Consider the following 12,304-nt stretch of genomic DNA (forward strand, 5'->3'; position numbering starts at 1 on the left):
AAAAAAATCTGACCCCAGTTTAAAACATAAACAGATTCTAAGCAAGACCTCACACCTAAAATGCATTGTCTGACCTGAGATGTCACCTCTTGTATACTTTGATAAAACCTTTAATTACCTCGGGACAATGACTTGAAAGGAATCTGGGTTTTGCATTTTAATCAGGAGTCTCCTTCCTAACTGATTAACAGTTCAACAAGAGCTGGCCAGTTTTAGGGTTGTTACTTTTCTGCTCATAAATTCTTTGTCTTATACTCTCTCTCTCTCACACATTACGCCTATGGAAGGGGCTGAGCTCTGAAAGCTTGCATTTCCAAATGAACCTGTTTGACTATAACTTGGAGTCTTGGGATTTCTAGGAACAAAAGGAACTAGCTCCAAACAAAAAAGACACAGAAGAAAGAACATCCTTCTGTTCCACCAGAACACACCCCCTGCCTCCGTTTCTACCTACAGTGACTCAAGTAATCAGCACAACATGTAGCACGGTTAAGTGTAGTTTACAATCTACAGGCACATTGAGGTTTGCAATTCAGGTCCTCCATTCTACAAACAATACAACATTGAAGTGAAACTTGAACTCTGCTGTGCAGGTCCAGCTCATGCTATTACCCTTATTTGAGAAGACACATGGAGGCTGATTTTAACTTGAGGCCCACAAGAGACGATTAGCCACCATCCATTCTGACAACATCTCTTAGAGGGAGAGGGTAGTTATGCTAGTAGTCACTCATTTACCTAAACAACACTGGTCAAATGGTTTACCTGGCATCCAAAGTCTGGCCCAATATGTGAAGACAGTTTACAATTGATGTGGCGTCATTCCCTGCATTAAAAACAAAACTGATTTACTATTGCTGCAAAAATGGATTATGCTTTACTGATCTGTCCACAACCACTACTGCTATGGTGGTGTCATGACAACAAACAATGTTTGCTGTGGTGCAGAATGGAAGTACCTATCAAATATCACAAACTTTGAGCCTGTATTTCAGATTTTGATTCAGCACTGCCAGCATGAAGAAACTTTACCATATTTGGAAGGAGACATGCAAGGTACAGGTTAATAGGTGAATTGCCCTTTTACTTTCAAATCTGACTCTATTTCTTTATTTCCAAGAATTTTGTTTTTGGAAATAAATGCACTCCAGTCCAATGCCTTCTGATCATTGCCACGTTCTTTCTAAGACGTTGCACAAATTAAAAAAAACATAATTATTTGACATTAGCTTTACATCAAGCACTGGCCATTTATGTGCTTCACTATGTACCACTGTGGCTAGGTTTTACATAGTGTCTTTAAATTAAGTCCAGAGCCTTTGCCTAAACTTGCATGTGCATGTCAGAAAAATGGTAAATCTGGCACGTCTAGGGAAATGATATGATCAAAGTGGCTGTTGCCCAATTCCTCTCTATAACGACATAGAGGATTGGGAATAATGCTGAGTATGTGGCAATTTATAATATCTTCCCAGAATTTCTAAATAGGTCATGGTGGGAAACTGAGGGTAATTCCTGTAGAAATTCAAGGTGGCAGTGTCCTCAGTTGTTGCATAATTCTCACCCTTATAGCAGCCAATACCTACATAATGACTGGTGGCCTTCCCTCGCCATTCATTGCCATGTTATATATGTTTAGATGGCACCTGGGAGCACCTATTTTGTAGAAACTTTCCCCCTACAACAAGGGGCTGAAAGGCCTGTTTCTAAGCTGTATAGCTCTATGACTCCATAGCATCATAGAGTCACTTCGCTCAGTTGGCTGGACAATTGGTTTGTGATGCAGGGTGACGCCAACAGTGTGGGCTCATTGCTGTACAGGTTGAGGCTACTATGAAGGTCCTGCCTTCTCAACCTCACTCCTTGCCTGAGGTGTGGTGATCCTCAGGTTCAACTTATCACCAGTCATCTTGCTCTCTTTCTTTCATGAGAGAGCAGGGTATGGTGACTTAACTTTTATGTTCGTCTAGTAAGAACACTAGCAGAGTCTCCAGCTGTCACTTAATATGAGTAAACTACAATGAATCAATAATCACAATTAATTACTCCACTCAGGGACCAAAGGAACAGACTGTCATGCATAGCTCATGGTGTTTGTTATATTGTTGATTAAAGAAACAGAAGACATCTTAATTGGCACAAATATTTGAAATACTGTAAAACACAACAGTTGTCACTGGTGTACAAACAAACGCTTCCATCAATGGACAGATAAAATATCATGCTTTTTCTATACATAGTTAAATGATGAATCTTAGATAATCCAGATTTTCGGGAACAACGGCAGGCAAGCAGACTAAAGATCATTAACCAAAACTGACAGTGATGGAACCGGGAGCAAGGCACCATTCCTGTGGAAGTATCGGATTTACTGGCAGGACAGGAAATATTGGCAAAGAGACTGGCATCCCTACGAGCCAAGCACATGACATGCTAAACTGGCCGTGCAAATGGGCAAAGCATAAAATCAAAACATATATACGGTGAGAAATAATATGGTGCCATGCTTCAGTCGTCAATGCTTTAGCTTACCAAACAGTGATATCCTATGTCTGACAAGCACTCCAAGTTTGCAGAAGAGGCTGAAAGTGGAGAGAAAGAAGGACAGAGGGGAAACAAAACAGAAAAAGGAAACGGCTGAAATAAAAGCCTATCGAGTAATGTGACATCATGAAGAAAGAAGTCTTTTTAAAAAAACAGTTAGAACTACACAGCAAGGGACCATCATAGAGCTGTAGGGACACATTGTTGCCTAGATTATGAGTCTGTAACATAAAAGTGCACATTATATGCAAAGCCAAGAGCAAAGCTTTTATTAACATGATTCAAGCAGCTTCTATGTGTTAACAAAAATAAAAGTTCATTAAAGCAAAAGAGCACTTCTTGTTTTGCTATAAGTTCAATCAAATTTCACACAAAGTGCACAGTAAAATTCTATCAGATACACTGGAACAGGTTTAAGTTCTTCATTTAAAATCTCGCCCCAACCCGCACATTACCTCATTTCCTTCAGGGTCACTGAACTCTCATCTCACATCATGCTCTGACTGAGAACCAGCGAATGTGACCAGTTCCAAACCCATGACCATCATCCTAGAGAAACAGCTGCAAAAGGCAATGCCAACTGAGGGACAATAACTTATCTCTAATTGTCCCAGGAGAAACACTCGGTCTTTTCTATGTACTCCTCCTTGATGATCGGCCCACAATCAAAATTTCAATTGTAATATGAACCCACAGTGAATCCTTCTGGAGTACAGTATGTCAATACAATCATCCATATCATGAGAAATGGAGTTCCGTTCCATGCTGCAAGATTTTACTTTGATCGATTTGTAGTTGAATTGATTTTCATAATTTATTTTTAAAATAAGGAAGCGATACAATTTAACTTGCAAAAGTGAAATGTACATCTTTTTAAATATAAAATAAAAGTATTTTCCACATTAATAACTAAGTTTACCTATTTTTCTCGTACCATTTCTTCTGATGAGGCTGTTCAACATTTACCGAGTTTTCTCAATAGGTGGCAATCTAATCACATGGTAATAACTATACAACTATATATCAGCAATCCCCTCTTGGAAATGAAATTTATAATGTTAGTAAAAAAAAATTACATTTACATTCACCTAATATTTAATAATAAATTGTTAGTCCATTTAACAAAAATTTAAATAATAAGCGAATGAATTTGATGTATGTATAGGAATACTTTCTTTCTTAATAAGGTATATTGCACTAGCAACCCACAATGTGCAAGTGTATGCTCATTAATGTAATAATGATAATTAATGTATTGTTGATACTTTTCCAGAATAAATATTAATAGTGCTCTTACCTAGAATTTTTTAAATAAAGTAGATTTAAGTATGGGCATTCTCTGTAAACACCCCTCATAATTGATTAGTATTTTAATAAAGGAATGGATTCTTTCTAGTGGCCAGTTGAAGAATATCTGATCCTCCACAAGCTGTAGAAGTTGAGTCATTGAATTTATTCATTGCTGGCTTAGATCAATTCATAGGAACAAGGGAGTCAAAGAACACAGAAAGAGATAGGTAGGGAAATGGAGTTGAGTCCACAATTGGATCAGACACAGTCTTAGAAAATGACACAACTGACTTCAGGGCCAAATGCCAAACTCCTGCTCCCAAGTTCTACATTGTAATGTTCAACAAAAATCCTTGTTAAGACTAGAGAGTCAAAACAAAATTTTTGCCTGAGTTGTCATCATTAACTCTCATCAATTATAAATTGTTTGATTTGTATAAAAAGGTCAAAGAAATTGCCGCAATTTTCCATTCCATAAACCTCCAGTTACCTTTTACTGGGTCATCATCAGACAACACAGCCATCAGATGCAGGTGACCTACTTACTTGGCTCTGCGAATAACAGTTTACAAGAATATTAACTGTTGCTGAAGAAGGGTCTAATTCTTCTTTGAAAGCCAAGATTAAATCTGCCTCCACCACATGCTCAGGTAAGTGCATTCCAGATCCTAACCATTCGCAGCATAAACAATGATTTCCCCCATGTTTAATTACCAATCACCATAAACTAACGTCCTCTAGTTCTGGACCCCTCTATCACTGGGAACTGTTTCTCCCTACCTACTGCAACTAGACCCCTCTTGATTTTGAACACTTCTGTTAAATTTGCTATCAACCTTCTTTTTTATATAAAGAGGTTGGTGGATTGGATGATTTTATATGTGACAGTTGCTGTTTTGTTGCATTGCGAGCTTACCTAAGATTCTAAAGTTAAGAAGAAGGTCTATCTCTAAGTAGAACCTCTCAGGAAGACAGCAGTAAGGATGATGTGAAACGTGAGCAATGCCTTGCGTCAAAAACAGCTCATAGCCAGGGCAGCACGGTGGCTCAGTGGTCAGCACTACTGCCTCACAGCACTATGGACTTGGGTTCAATTCCACCCCTGGGCAACTGCCTGTGTGGAGTTTGCATGTTTGCCCCCTGTCTGCATGCGTGTGCTCTGGTTTCCTCCCACAGTCCAAAGATGTGAGGTTAGGTGGATTACCCATGGGGAATGCAGGATTACAAGGTGGGGGGGTGGAGTGAGTTTGGGTGGGATGCTCTTCAGACTTGTTGGGCCAAATGGCCTGTTTCTACACTGTAGGGATTCTATGACTTCAACTGGCCAAGCAGTCAGCTAGATAAGACACAATGCTGCGCACATTCCACGTCAACTAAAATACAATTTCTCTATTTATTACGAATAACAGTCAAGTTGAACCTGTACCTGTAATCAGGTTGTGTTGATTTATTTGTCACAATTAGTAAATATTTTCAAAAGCTTTTGAAATCTGGATAGAGTACTGTTCCCGCTTGTAAAAGATTTAAGAACATGGCAACACGGATTTAAAGTCATTTGCAAAAGAAGCAAATTGATTTGAGAAAAAACTTCTTTACTCAATGGTAATTATGGTATGGAATATGTTATGTGTAAGTGTGGTGGACACTGATTTAATTGAAGCATTCAAAGGACATTGGACAGTTACTTAAATAGAATTAATATGCAAGGGTATGAGGAAATGGCACAAAAATCGAAGTGAGCTGCTATACTCATTTGGAGAGTGAGTACAGACATGATGGGCCAAATGGCCTCCTTCTGTTCCATAACAATTCTGCAATGTAGCCCTGTAAGTTTGGAACTGAGTATTATCTGCCTTTCCCTAAAATGACTTGGTTCCTTGCTGTGATAATAAGCAAATCACATTGCAGAGGTTGACACACTCCCCCACCCAACAACTCACTGTGAAAAAGAGTATGCCAGCATTACCTTGTTACCATCTCCTTTTCCTTGTTAGATGCATGGCCTCCACTACTGAGAGGGTTACTCGCAGTAGACAGGAAATACAGGCGGTGGTTCTTAAAATATTGATCAATCAGAGGTAGAACGACCTGCAAAAGTGAGCAACACTGAGTGTGCACGTTACTCAAGTCAAACATCCATCAGTTTCTGAACGAGAGGATAAGGAAATCAAATTCCTAAGTTCACCTTCTATCATACTGGTTACCAGATGCTGCAATAATCAGAGTTGTTGACTAATCAATCTTTATTTGTTAATCTTCAACACATATTTTGCAGGTCTTTGGAAACAAAAGTCACTTTACTGTCACTTACCACAAGTTGTGTCTCAAATTACCTAGACAGTGCATGCTAAAAACATCATCTCAGAGTCATAGACTCATAGATATGTACAGCATGGAAACAGACTCTTCGGTCCAGCTCATCCATGCCGACCAGATATCCTAGATAAATCGAGTCCCATTTGCCAGCATCTGGTCCATATCCCTCTAAATCCCTCTAAACTCTTCTGATTCATATATCCATCCAGATGTTTTTTAAATGTTGTAACTGTACCAGCCTCCACCACTTCATCTGGCAGCTCATTCCATACACGCACCACCGTCTGCGTGAAAATGCTGACCCTTAGGTCCCTTTTAAATCTTTCCCCTCTCACCTTAAACCTATGCCGTCTAGTTTTGGACTCCCCTACCCTGGGGAAAATACCTTGTCTATTTACCCTATCCATGCCCCTCATGATGTTATAAACCTTTATAGCGTCACCCCTCAGTTTCCGACACTCTGGATAATTATTTAAATAGAATCAATTTGTGAGGGTATGAGGAAATGGCACAAAATGGAACTAAGCTGCTATACTCATACATACAAAATAGCCGCAGCCTATTCAGCCCCTCCCTATAGCTCAAGCCATCCAACCCTGGCAACACCCTTGTAAATCTTATCTGAACCCTTTCAAGTTTCAGAACACCCTTCCTGTAGCAGGGAGACCAGGATTGCACACAGTCCCCCAAAAGTGGCCAAACCAATGTCCTGTACAGCTGCAACATGAACTCCTATACTCATTGCACTGACCAGTAAAGGCAAACATACCAAACGCCTTTTTCAATATCCTGTCTACCTGCGACTCCACTTCCAAGGAACTGTGAACCTGCACTCCAAGGTTTCTTTGGTCAGTAAAACTCCTAAGGACCTTAGTATTAAATGTATAAGTCCTGCCCTGATTTGCCTTTCTAAAACGTAGCACCTCACATTTATCTAAATTAAGTTCTATCTGCCCACTGGCCCATCTGATCAAGATCCCTTTGTACCCTGAGGTGACCTTCTGTGCTGTCCACGACACCTCCAATTTTGGGATTATCTGCAAACTTACTAACCATACCTCTTATGTTCACATCCAAATCATTTATATAAATGATGAAAAGCAGTGGACCCAGCACCGATCCTTGTGGCACACTACTGGTCACAGGCTTCCAGCCTGAAAAGTAACCCTCCACAACCACCCTCTGTCTTCTACCTTCGAGCCAGTTCTGTATCCAAATGTCTACTTCTCCCTGTATTCCATGTGATCTAACCTTGCTAACCAGTCTACCATGAGGAACCTTGTTGAACGCCTTCCATCTTCTGAAAGAAATTGGTCTAATTTTTCACCTGAATCATCTAGTCTTAACTGCATCCCACCACATTTCTCAGGAGCCTTTTGCAATGATTAGTCATTCTTTCACTGAACTATTTTTTCATTCACAGTTCATATGTTTTAGGTTCCGCTGTAATAATTGTCCTGGACACCAACACAAAGTATATTGTGGGTGCCCTGGAGCAGAAGGTTTGACTTTACGTTGGCGACTCAGAAATAAGGAGCTGGATTTTACAGGTCTCCACTCACAATCAGTAGGGAGGGTAAGGGTGGGGATGGAGGTCTACACCGCTCCTCCCCAATCCTGATAGGCTGCTCTGCCATGAATTACAGCTAGAATCAATATTAATTGTTTCAAGGTGAGACTCCAACCTCAGAAAGAAATCCAACTTTAGAGTTCGCTGCCTAATGGATCTGTACTCCCAGCAGCACCAGAGGAAGCACTGGCCATCTCTGGGACAACAAACACCCCAAGGAGCCTGGTCGTCCAGGATGGGAGCAGGTGGATTAAGTGGAGGGAGGGAACTGGGGATGAGTTTCAGGAGATCAGGGGGACACACGTCGGATTCCCTTGGGGGTTAGGGAGGAGGGAGTGGGAAGTGCAGGTTGTGTAGGGGTGTCTCCGATGGGTTCAGGATCTGGAAAAGGAGATTATGATCTCCAACCCTCATTCAACAAGCCTGTGCAGCTGGGTGAACCACGTGTCATGATTCTCTCCCTGCAGCAATGCAATGAGGACCTTAGGTGGCCACTAATTGCGCGTCTAACAACCTCAAAAAGCCCAAGTCAAGGTGGGCTGTCCAACATCCTCCATCACCTCCGCCTGCCTCCCTCCACCCTTCTCAACACCAACCCACATCAACCTCCACATTAAGGTTCAGGCAGTTCAGGATTACGAGCAGGCCAACAAGAACAGAGCCACATACTGGACCTTATGTGTCCCCAGCTTTGAAAGCTGCCAGTGAGTGAGTCCAGTAGATACAGCCCAAGCAGTCATTGACCTTTACTCGTTCACCATTGAAAGTGTTTGCTCAACAGCATTTCATATGTTTATTTCTCACAACAGTTTCCCCCTTTTAATATGTTGTACCTTAGCAAAGAACTTGACTTCCTGCTCATGCACAAATTTTTCTCCTTTACTTGTGGAACAAAGATCTAGAAGCAAGGACAAGACAACACTTTTGATAAAAGAAGTAATGTGTATACCACTAAAAACTGAACAAAGCAATAACATTGGAAATGTTGGCATGGGCAACGCGTGCTGTGTTGGAAATAAAAAGCAGAAATTACTGGAGGAACTTTTCTGAAGAGTTATATTGGACTTAAAATGTTCATTCGGTTTGTCTCTCCACAGATTCTGCCAGCGCTGCTGAGTTTCTTCAGCATTTCGTTTTTATTTCAAATATCCAGCATCCGCAGTACTTCACTTTTATGTGTGTGTTGAGTCAGGTCATAGTATAAATAGAAATAACATAATTGCTCAAGAACAGACAGTGTGACAACAAGCAGCACGCTGCATTATACCAGAGAAAAGATTATAGAGATTCACATTTCCCATAAAAAATATATTTGTTGCAAGTGTTAATGGCTAAGTTTGCAGCACATTTTACCTTTCTGTCAGAGGTTGTGGGTTGAAATCTTGTTCCAGGACTTGAGCAAAAAAAAATCGAGACTAGCAATACTGAGGGAGCACAGCACTGTTGGAGGGGCATTATTTTGGGATGAAATATTAAACAGAGGGTCTATCTGCCTGCTCAGGTGGACATAAAAGATCCACTGGTACTATTTTGAACAGGAGCAGGAGAGTTACCCCTGGTGTCCTGGACAACATTTATTGCTCAACCAACCTCTCAGAAACATATTATCTGGTCATCATCAAACTGCTGTTTATGGGAGTTTGATGTGCCCATACTGGCTGTCATATTTCCTCCTATACAAAGGTGGTTACGTTTCAAAAAAGTACTTAATTAGCTGTAAAGTGCTTAAACTTCCACTGGACAAACTTATTTTTCAACTCTGTAAAGCAATGCAACTTTTATTCCTGTGCTGTATCCAAGATTTATACCTAGGTACTTGTACCTAAGATGTCGCTGTAAGAAAGCAGACAATGTTAAAGCTTTTCACTATACGCCTACAATGGAGTACATGTGCCAATAAAAGGATATTCTAGTCTATTCTAAAAAAAAATTGTCACGTACACACAAGTCTCTTTTCTTCTATTTTGAAGAAGAACTGGCGAGTTATCCCCAGTGTTCTGAACAATATTGATCCTTCAATATTTTCAATTAAAATACATTATCAGGTCATTTTCACATTGCTATTTGTGAGAGCTTGCCCCATGCAAACCGTTTTCTACATTTCTCAGAATACAACAGTGACGACTCGTCAATGATACTTTACTGGCTGTAAAGGTCATGAAAAGCAATGTAAATGTAAATACAAGTTTTGCTTTAATATTTTTGTAACAGCACTGTAGTCTAAGTGGCAGCAGGACAACTTCACAAAGCCAGGTCTGCTGCAACATTTTTAAAAATCAGTTCTGTGGAATTTACAGCACTGGAACGGGCCATACAGCACAACTGGTCTCCACCAGTTGTTAGGCTCCACACAAACCTCTTCCTATTCTTCATTCATACTGTGCTGATTCAACAAGAAATCTATATCTTACAAGATACAAACATGGAAGTGACATTACGCAAGTTTGGCATCCGAAGTATCAGAATCTGACATTTTAATAATAGTAAATATGCATTTTACCAAACTGCAATATGTAATCATGAGCCTGATCAACATATTTGATGAGCTGTTGCAGGAAGCTGTAAGCAAATCTTTTTTCAATGGAAGGGGTATCCAACTCCATCTCTTTAAAACCCCTGGAAATATAAAAAAAGAGTCTTAGAATTTTGCATTCCTATGCCAATACCTCTTTTTAAAAATAAACAGATATTGCTGCAAACACACTCATCAAAAAGTTGACCGAAAGCAGTTAAAGAATTCTCAATTGGGATTGTGCATCAAAGAGTCATCAAACTAATTGCAATAAGCATGCATTTACAAAATTACTTGAAGAGGATGGAATAGGAAAGGGCAATAAATATAAGACGCTTATTCTTGGGTTGCTAATACCCCATAACTGCAAATTCAACGAGAGTAACAACAAGATTAAATTTGGAGATATTCCTGTTCAAGCCACATGGATGGCTGAGAAGCTATAGGTGAATTAGAGAGAGTGAAGGAGTTGAGAGAGGTGATGACGAGCTACTTTGGTGTTACCATTATTTGTATGGAGCCTAATGTTCTTCTGGATGATGATGCTGAGGAATAGAATGTGTGTGAGAAACAGAAGGAAGCCACTGATGGATCCTTGGGGAGCTCATCGACATTTAAAAAGTTGCAGAGATTGTTAAGGTTACACTTACTCCCTTTTTGTCTGTAGTGTGTATATGTCAGGCTGACTGGTTACAGCAAACTCCCATTTGAAATGCAGGGGGAACTCACAATGTAAAGGATCAGAGCTGGTGTAATTACATTATCTTTTCTCACCATTTCTCAACCATCGCACAAAATCTGCATTAGCTACAAGCCCCACTCATATCTAGCAGCTGTCTGGCAGTGTGTGGTACTAAGGTGTACATGGCACTGTTATTTTTAGTACAGCCTTTGTATTGTTTCACTACATTCACGTGCTTTTACTTTATTTTTATGAGATTTAGATTCTCATAAGCCTTATTGCAATTGGGTATTGCTTTTGTCCACCCAAAATCATTATTGACATCAGTGAGTTTTTTAATGGGAATGACTCAATCTGACACATTGAAGGCGATGAGGTACCAAGTGTGCCAGCCTTCACAAGAGACACTCTATACTATTCTCTTTGGCAACAGGCAGTGGGGCTAATGCTTTGTTAAAAGATTTTTTTTATATTTGTTCATGGCATGTGGACTTCATTGGCTGGGTCAGTGCCCTTGAGAAGGTGGTGGTGAGTTGCCATCTTGAACTGCTGCAGTCCATTTGGCCGAGATAGACCCACAAGGCCGTTAGGGATGGAGTGCCAAGATTTTAATCCAGCAACACTGAAGGAACTGTGGCATATTTCCAAGTCAAGACAATGAGTATAGAGATTCCTATTTACTAAAGAAAACTTATTGGTGCAAATATGAACTATGAATGTCCAAATAACCAGTACATAGGATGGTTCTTCAGGAACCCCCAGTCACAGAACCCCATACTGTCTGAAAGGGCACTGACTCACTGAAAGCAGATTCTGCTTCACGTGTTGCACTAAGCAATTCGGAAGGATTCTGGTGAAGAGGAGTGAGATTGCTCTTTGATTTGTCACAAGATCACAGAGTTCTGTTCTACCCATGGAGGCATCTTTATGACCTAGTTGGGGAGTTCTATAATACTGACTGAACCAACCAGGGTTGTTACAACTGCCAAACCCATTTACTTTTCCAAGGACCCCTTTCATGGGATCTGCATCAGCTCTGGCACGGAGGTCACCAACATTAACCAACTTGTCTGACCTTAGTACAGTAGTAATGTAGGAATGGAGATCATCACTGAAGTTACATGAATGTCTAAGTAACCGTAACATAGGATGGGTCTTCAGAAGCACCTGTGTCACTGTATGCCGTGCTGGCAATGATACTTCCATTAGGATTCAGCCTAGCCTCATTGCCCAGAATGCCACCAACCCATGTTGCAGTCATTGCTAGATTTATTGGGCAACGCCTAGAGTAACCCACAAACAGATCTGTGCCACCAGCTGCTATAACATTTACATCTACAATGCAGCAGTTGGTGAGCGTACCTCATGACCATCATTAAGGTGTGAACTT

General features: G+C 40.4%; 1 protein-coding gene across 1 annotated transcript in view; it reads right to left on the reverse strand.

The window, feature by feature from the left end:
- The window catches only part of ryr2a (ryanodine receptor 2a (cardiac)), a 450,194-nt gene that overhangs the window by 147,721 nt on the left and 290,169 nt on the right, over positions 1–12,304 (reverse strand). The window contains exons 57-61 of the mRNA XM_048601350.1: positions 10,221–10,336; positions 8,554–8,618; positions 5,801–5,922; positions 2,533–2,582; positions 766–826 (exon numbers count right to left, since the gene is read on the reverse strand). Coding sequence (XP_048457307.1) covers positions 766–826; positions 2,533–2,582; positions 5,801–5,922; positions 8,554–8,618; positions 10,221–10,336 — 414 coding nt within the window. The remainder of the gene's footprint in view (positions 1–765; positions 827–2,532; positions 2,583–5,800; positions 5,923–8,553; positions 8,619–10,220; positions 10,337–12,304) is intronic.

This window comes from Rhincodon typus, chromosome 9, assembly GCF_021869965.1.
Source record: "Rhincodon typus isolate 14 chromosome 9, sRhiTyp1.1, whole genome shotgun sequence".
Classification (NCBI taxonomy): Eukaryota; Metazoa; Chordata; class Chondrichthyes; order Orectolobiformes; family Rhincodontidae; genus Rhincodon; species Rhincodon typus.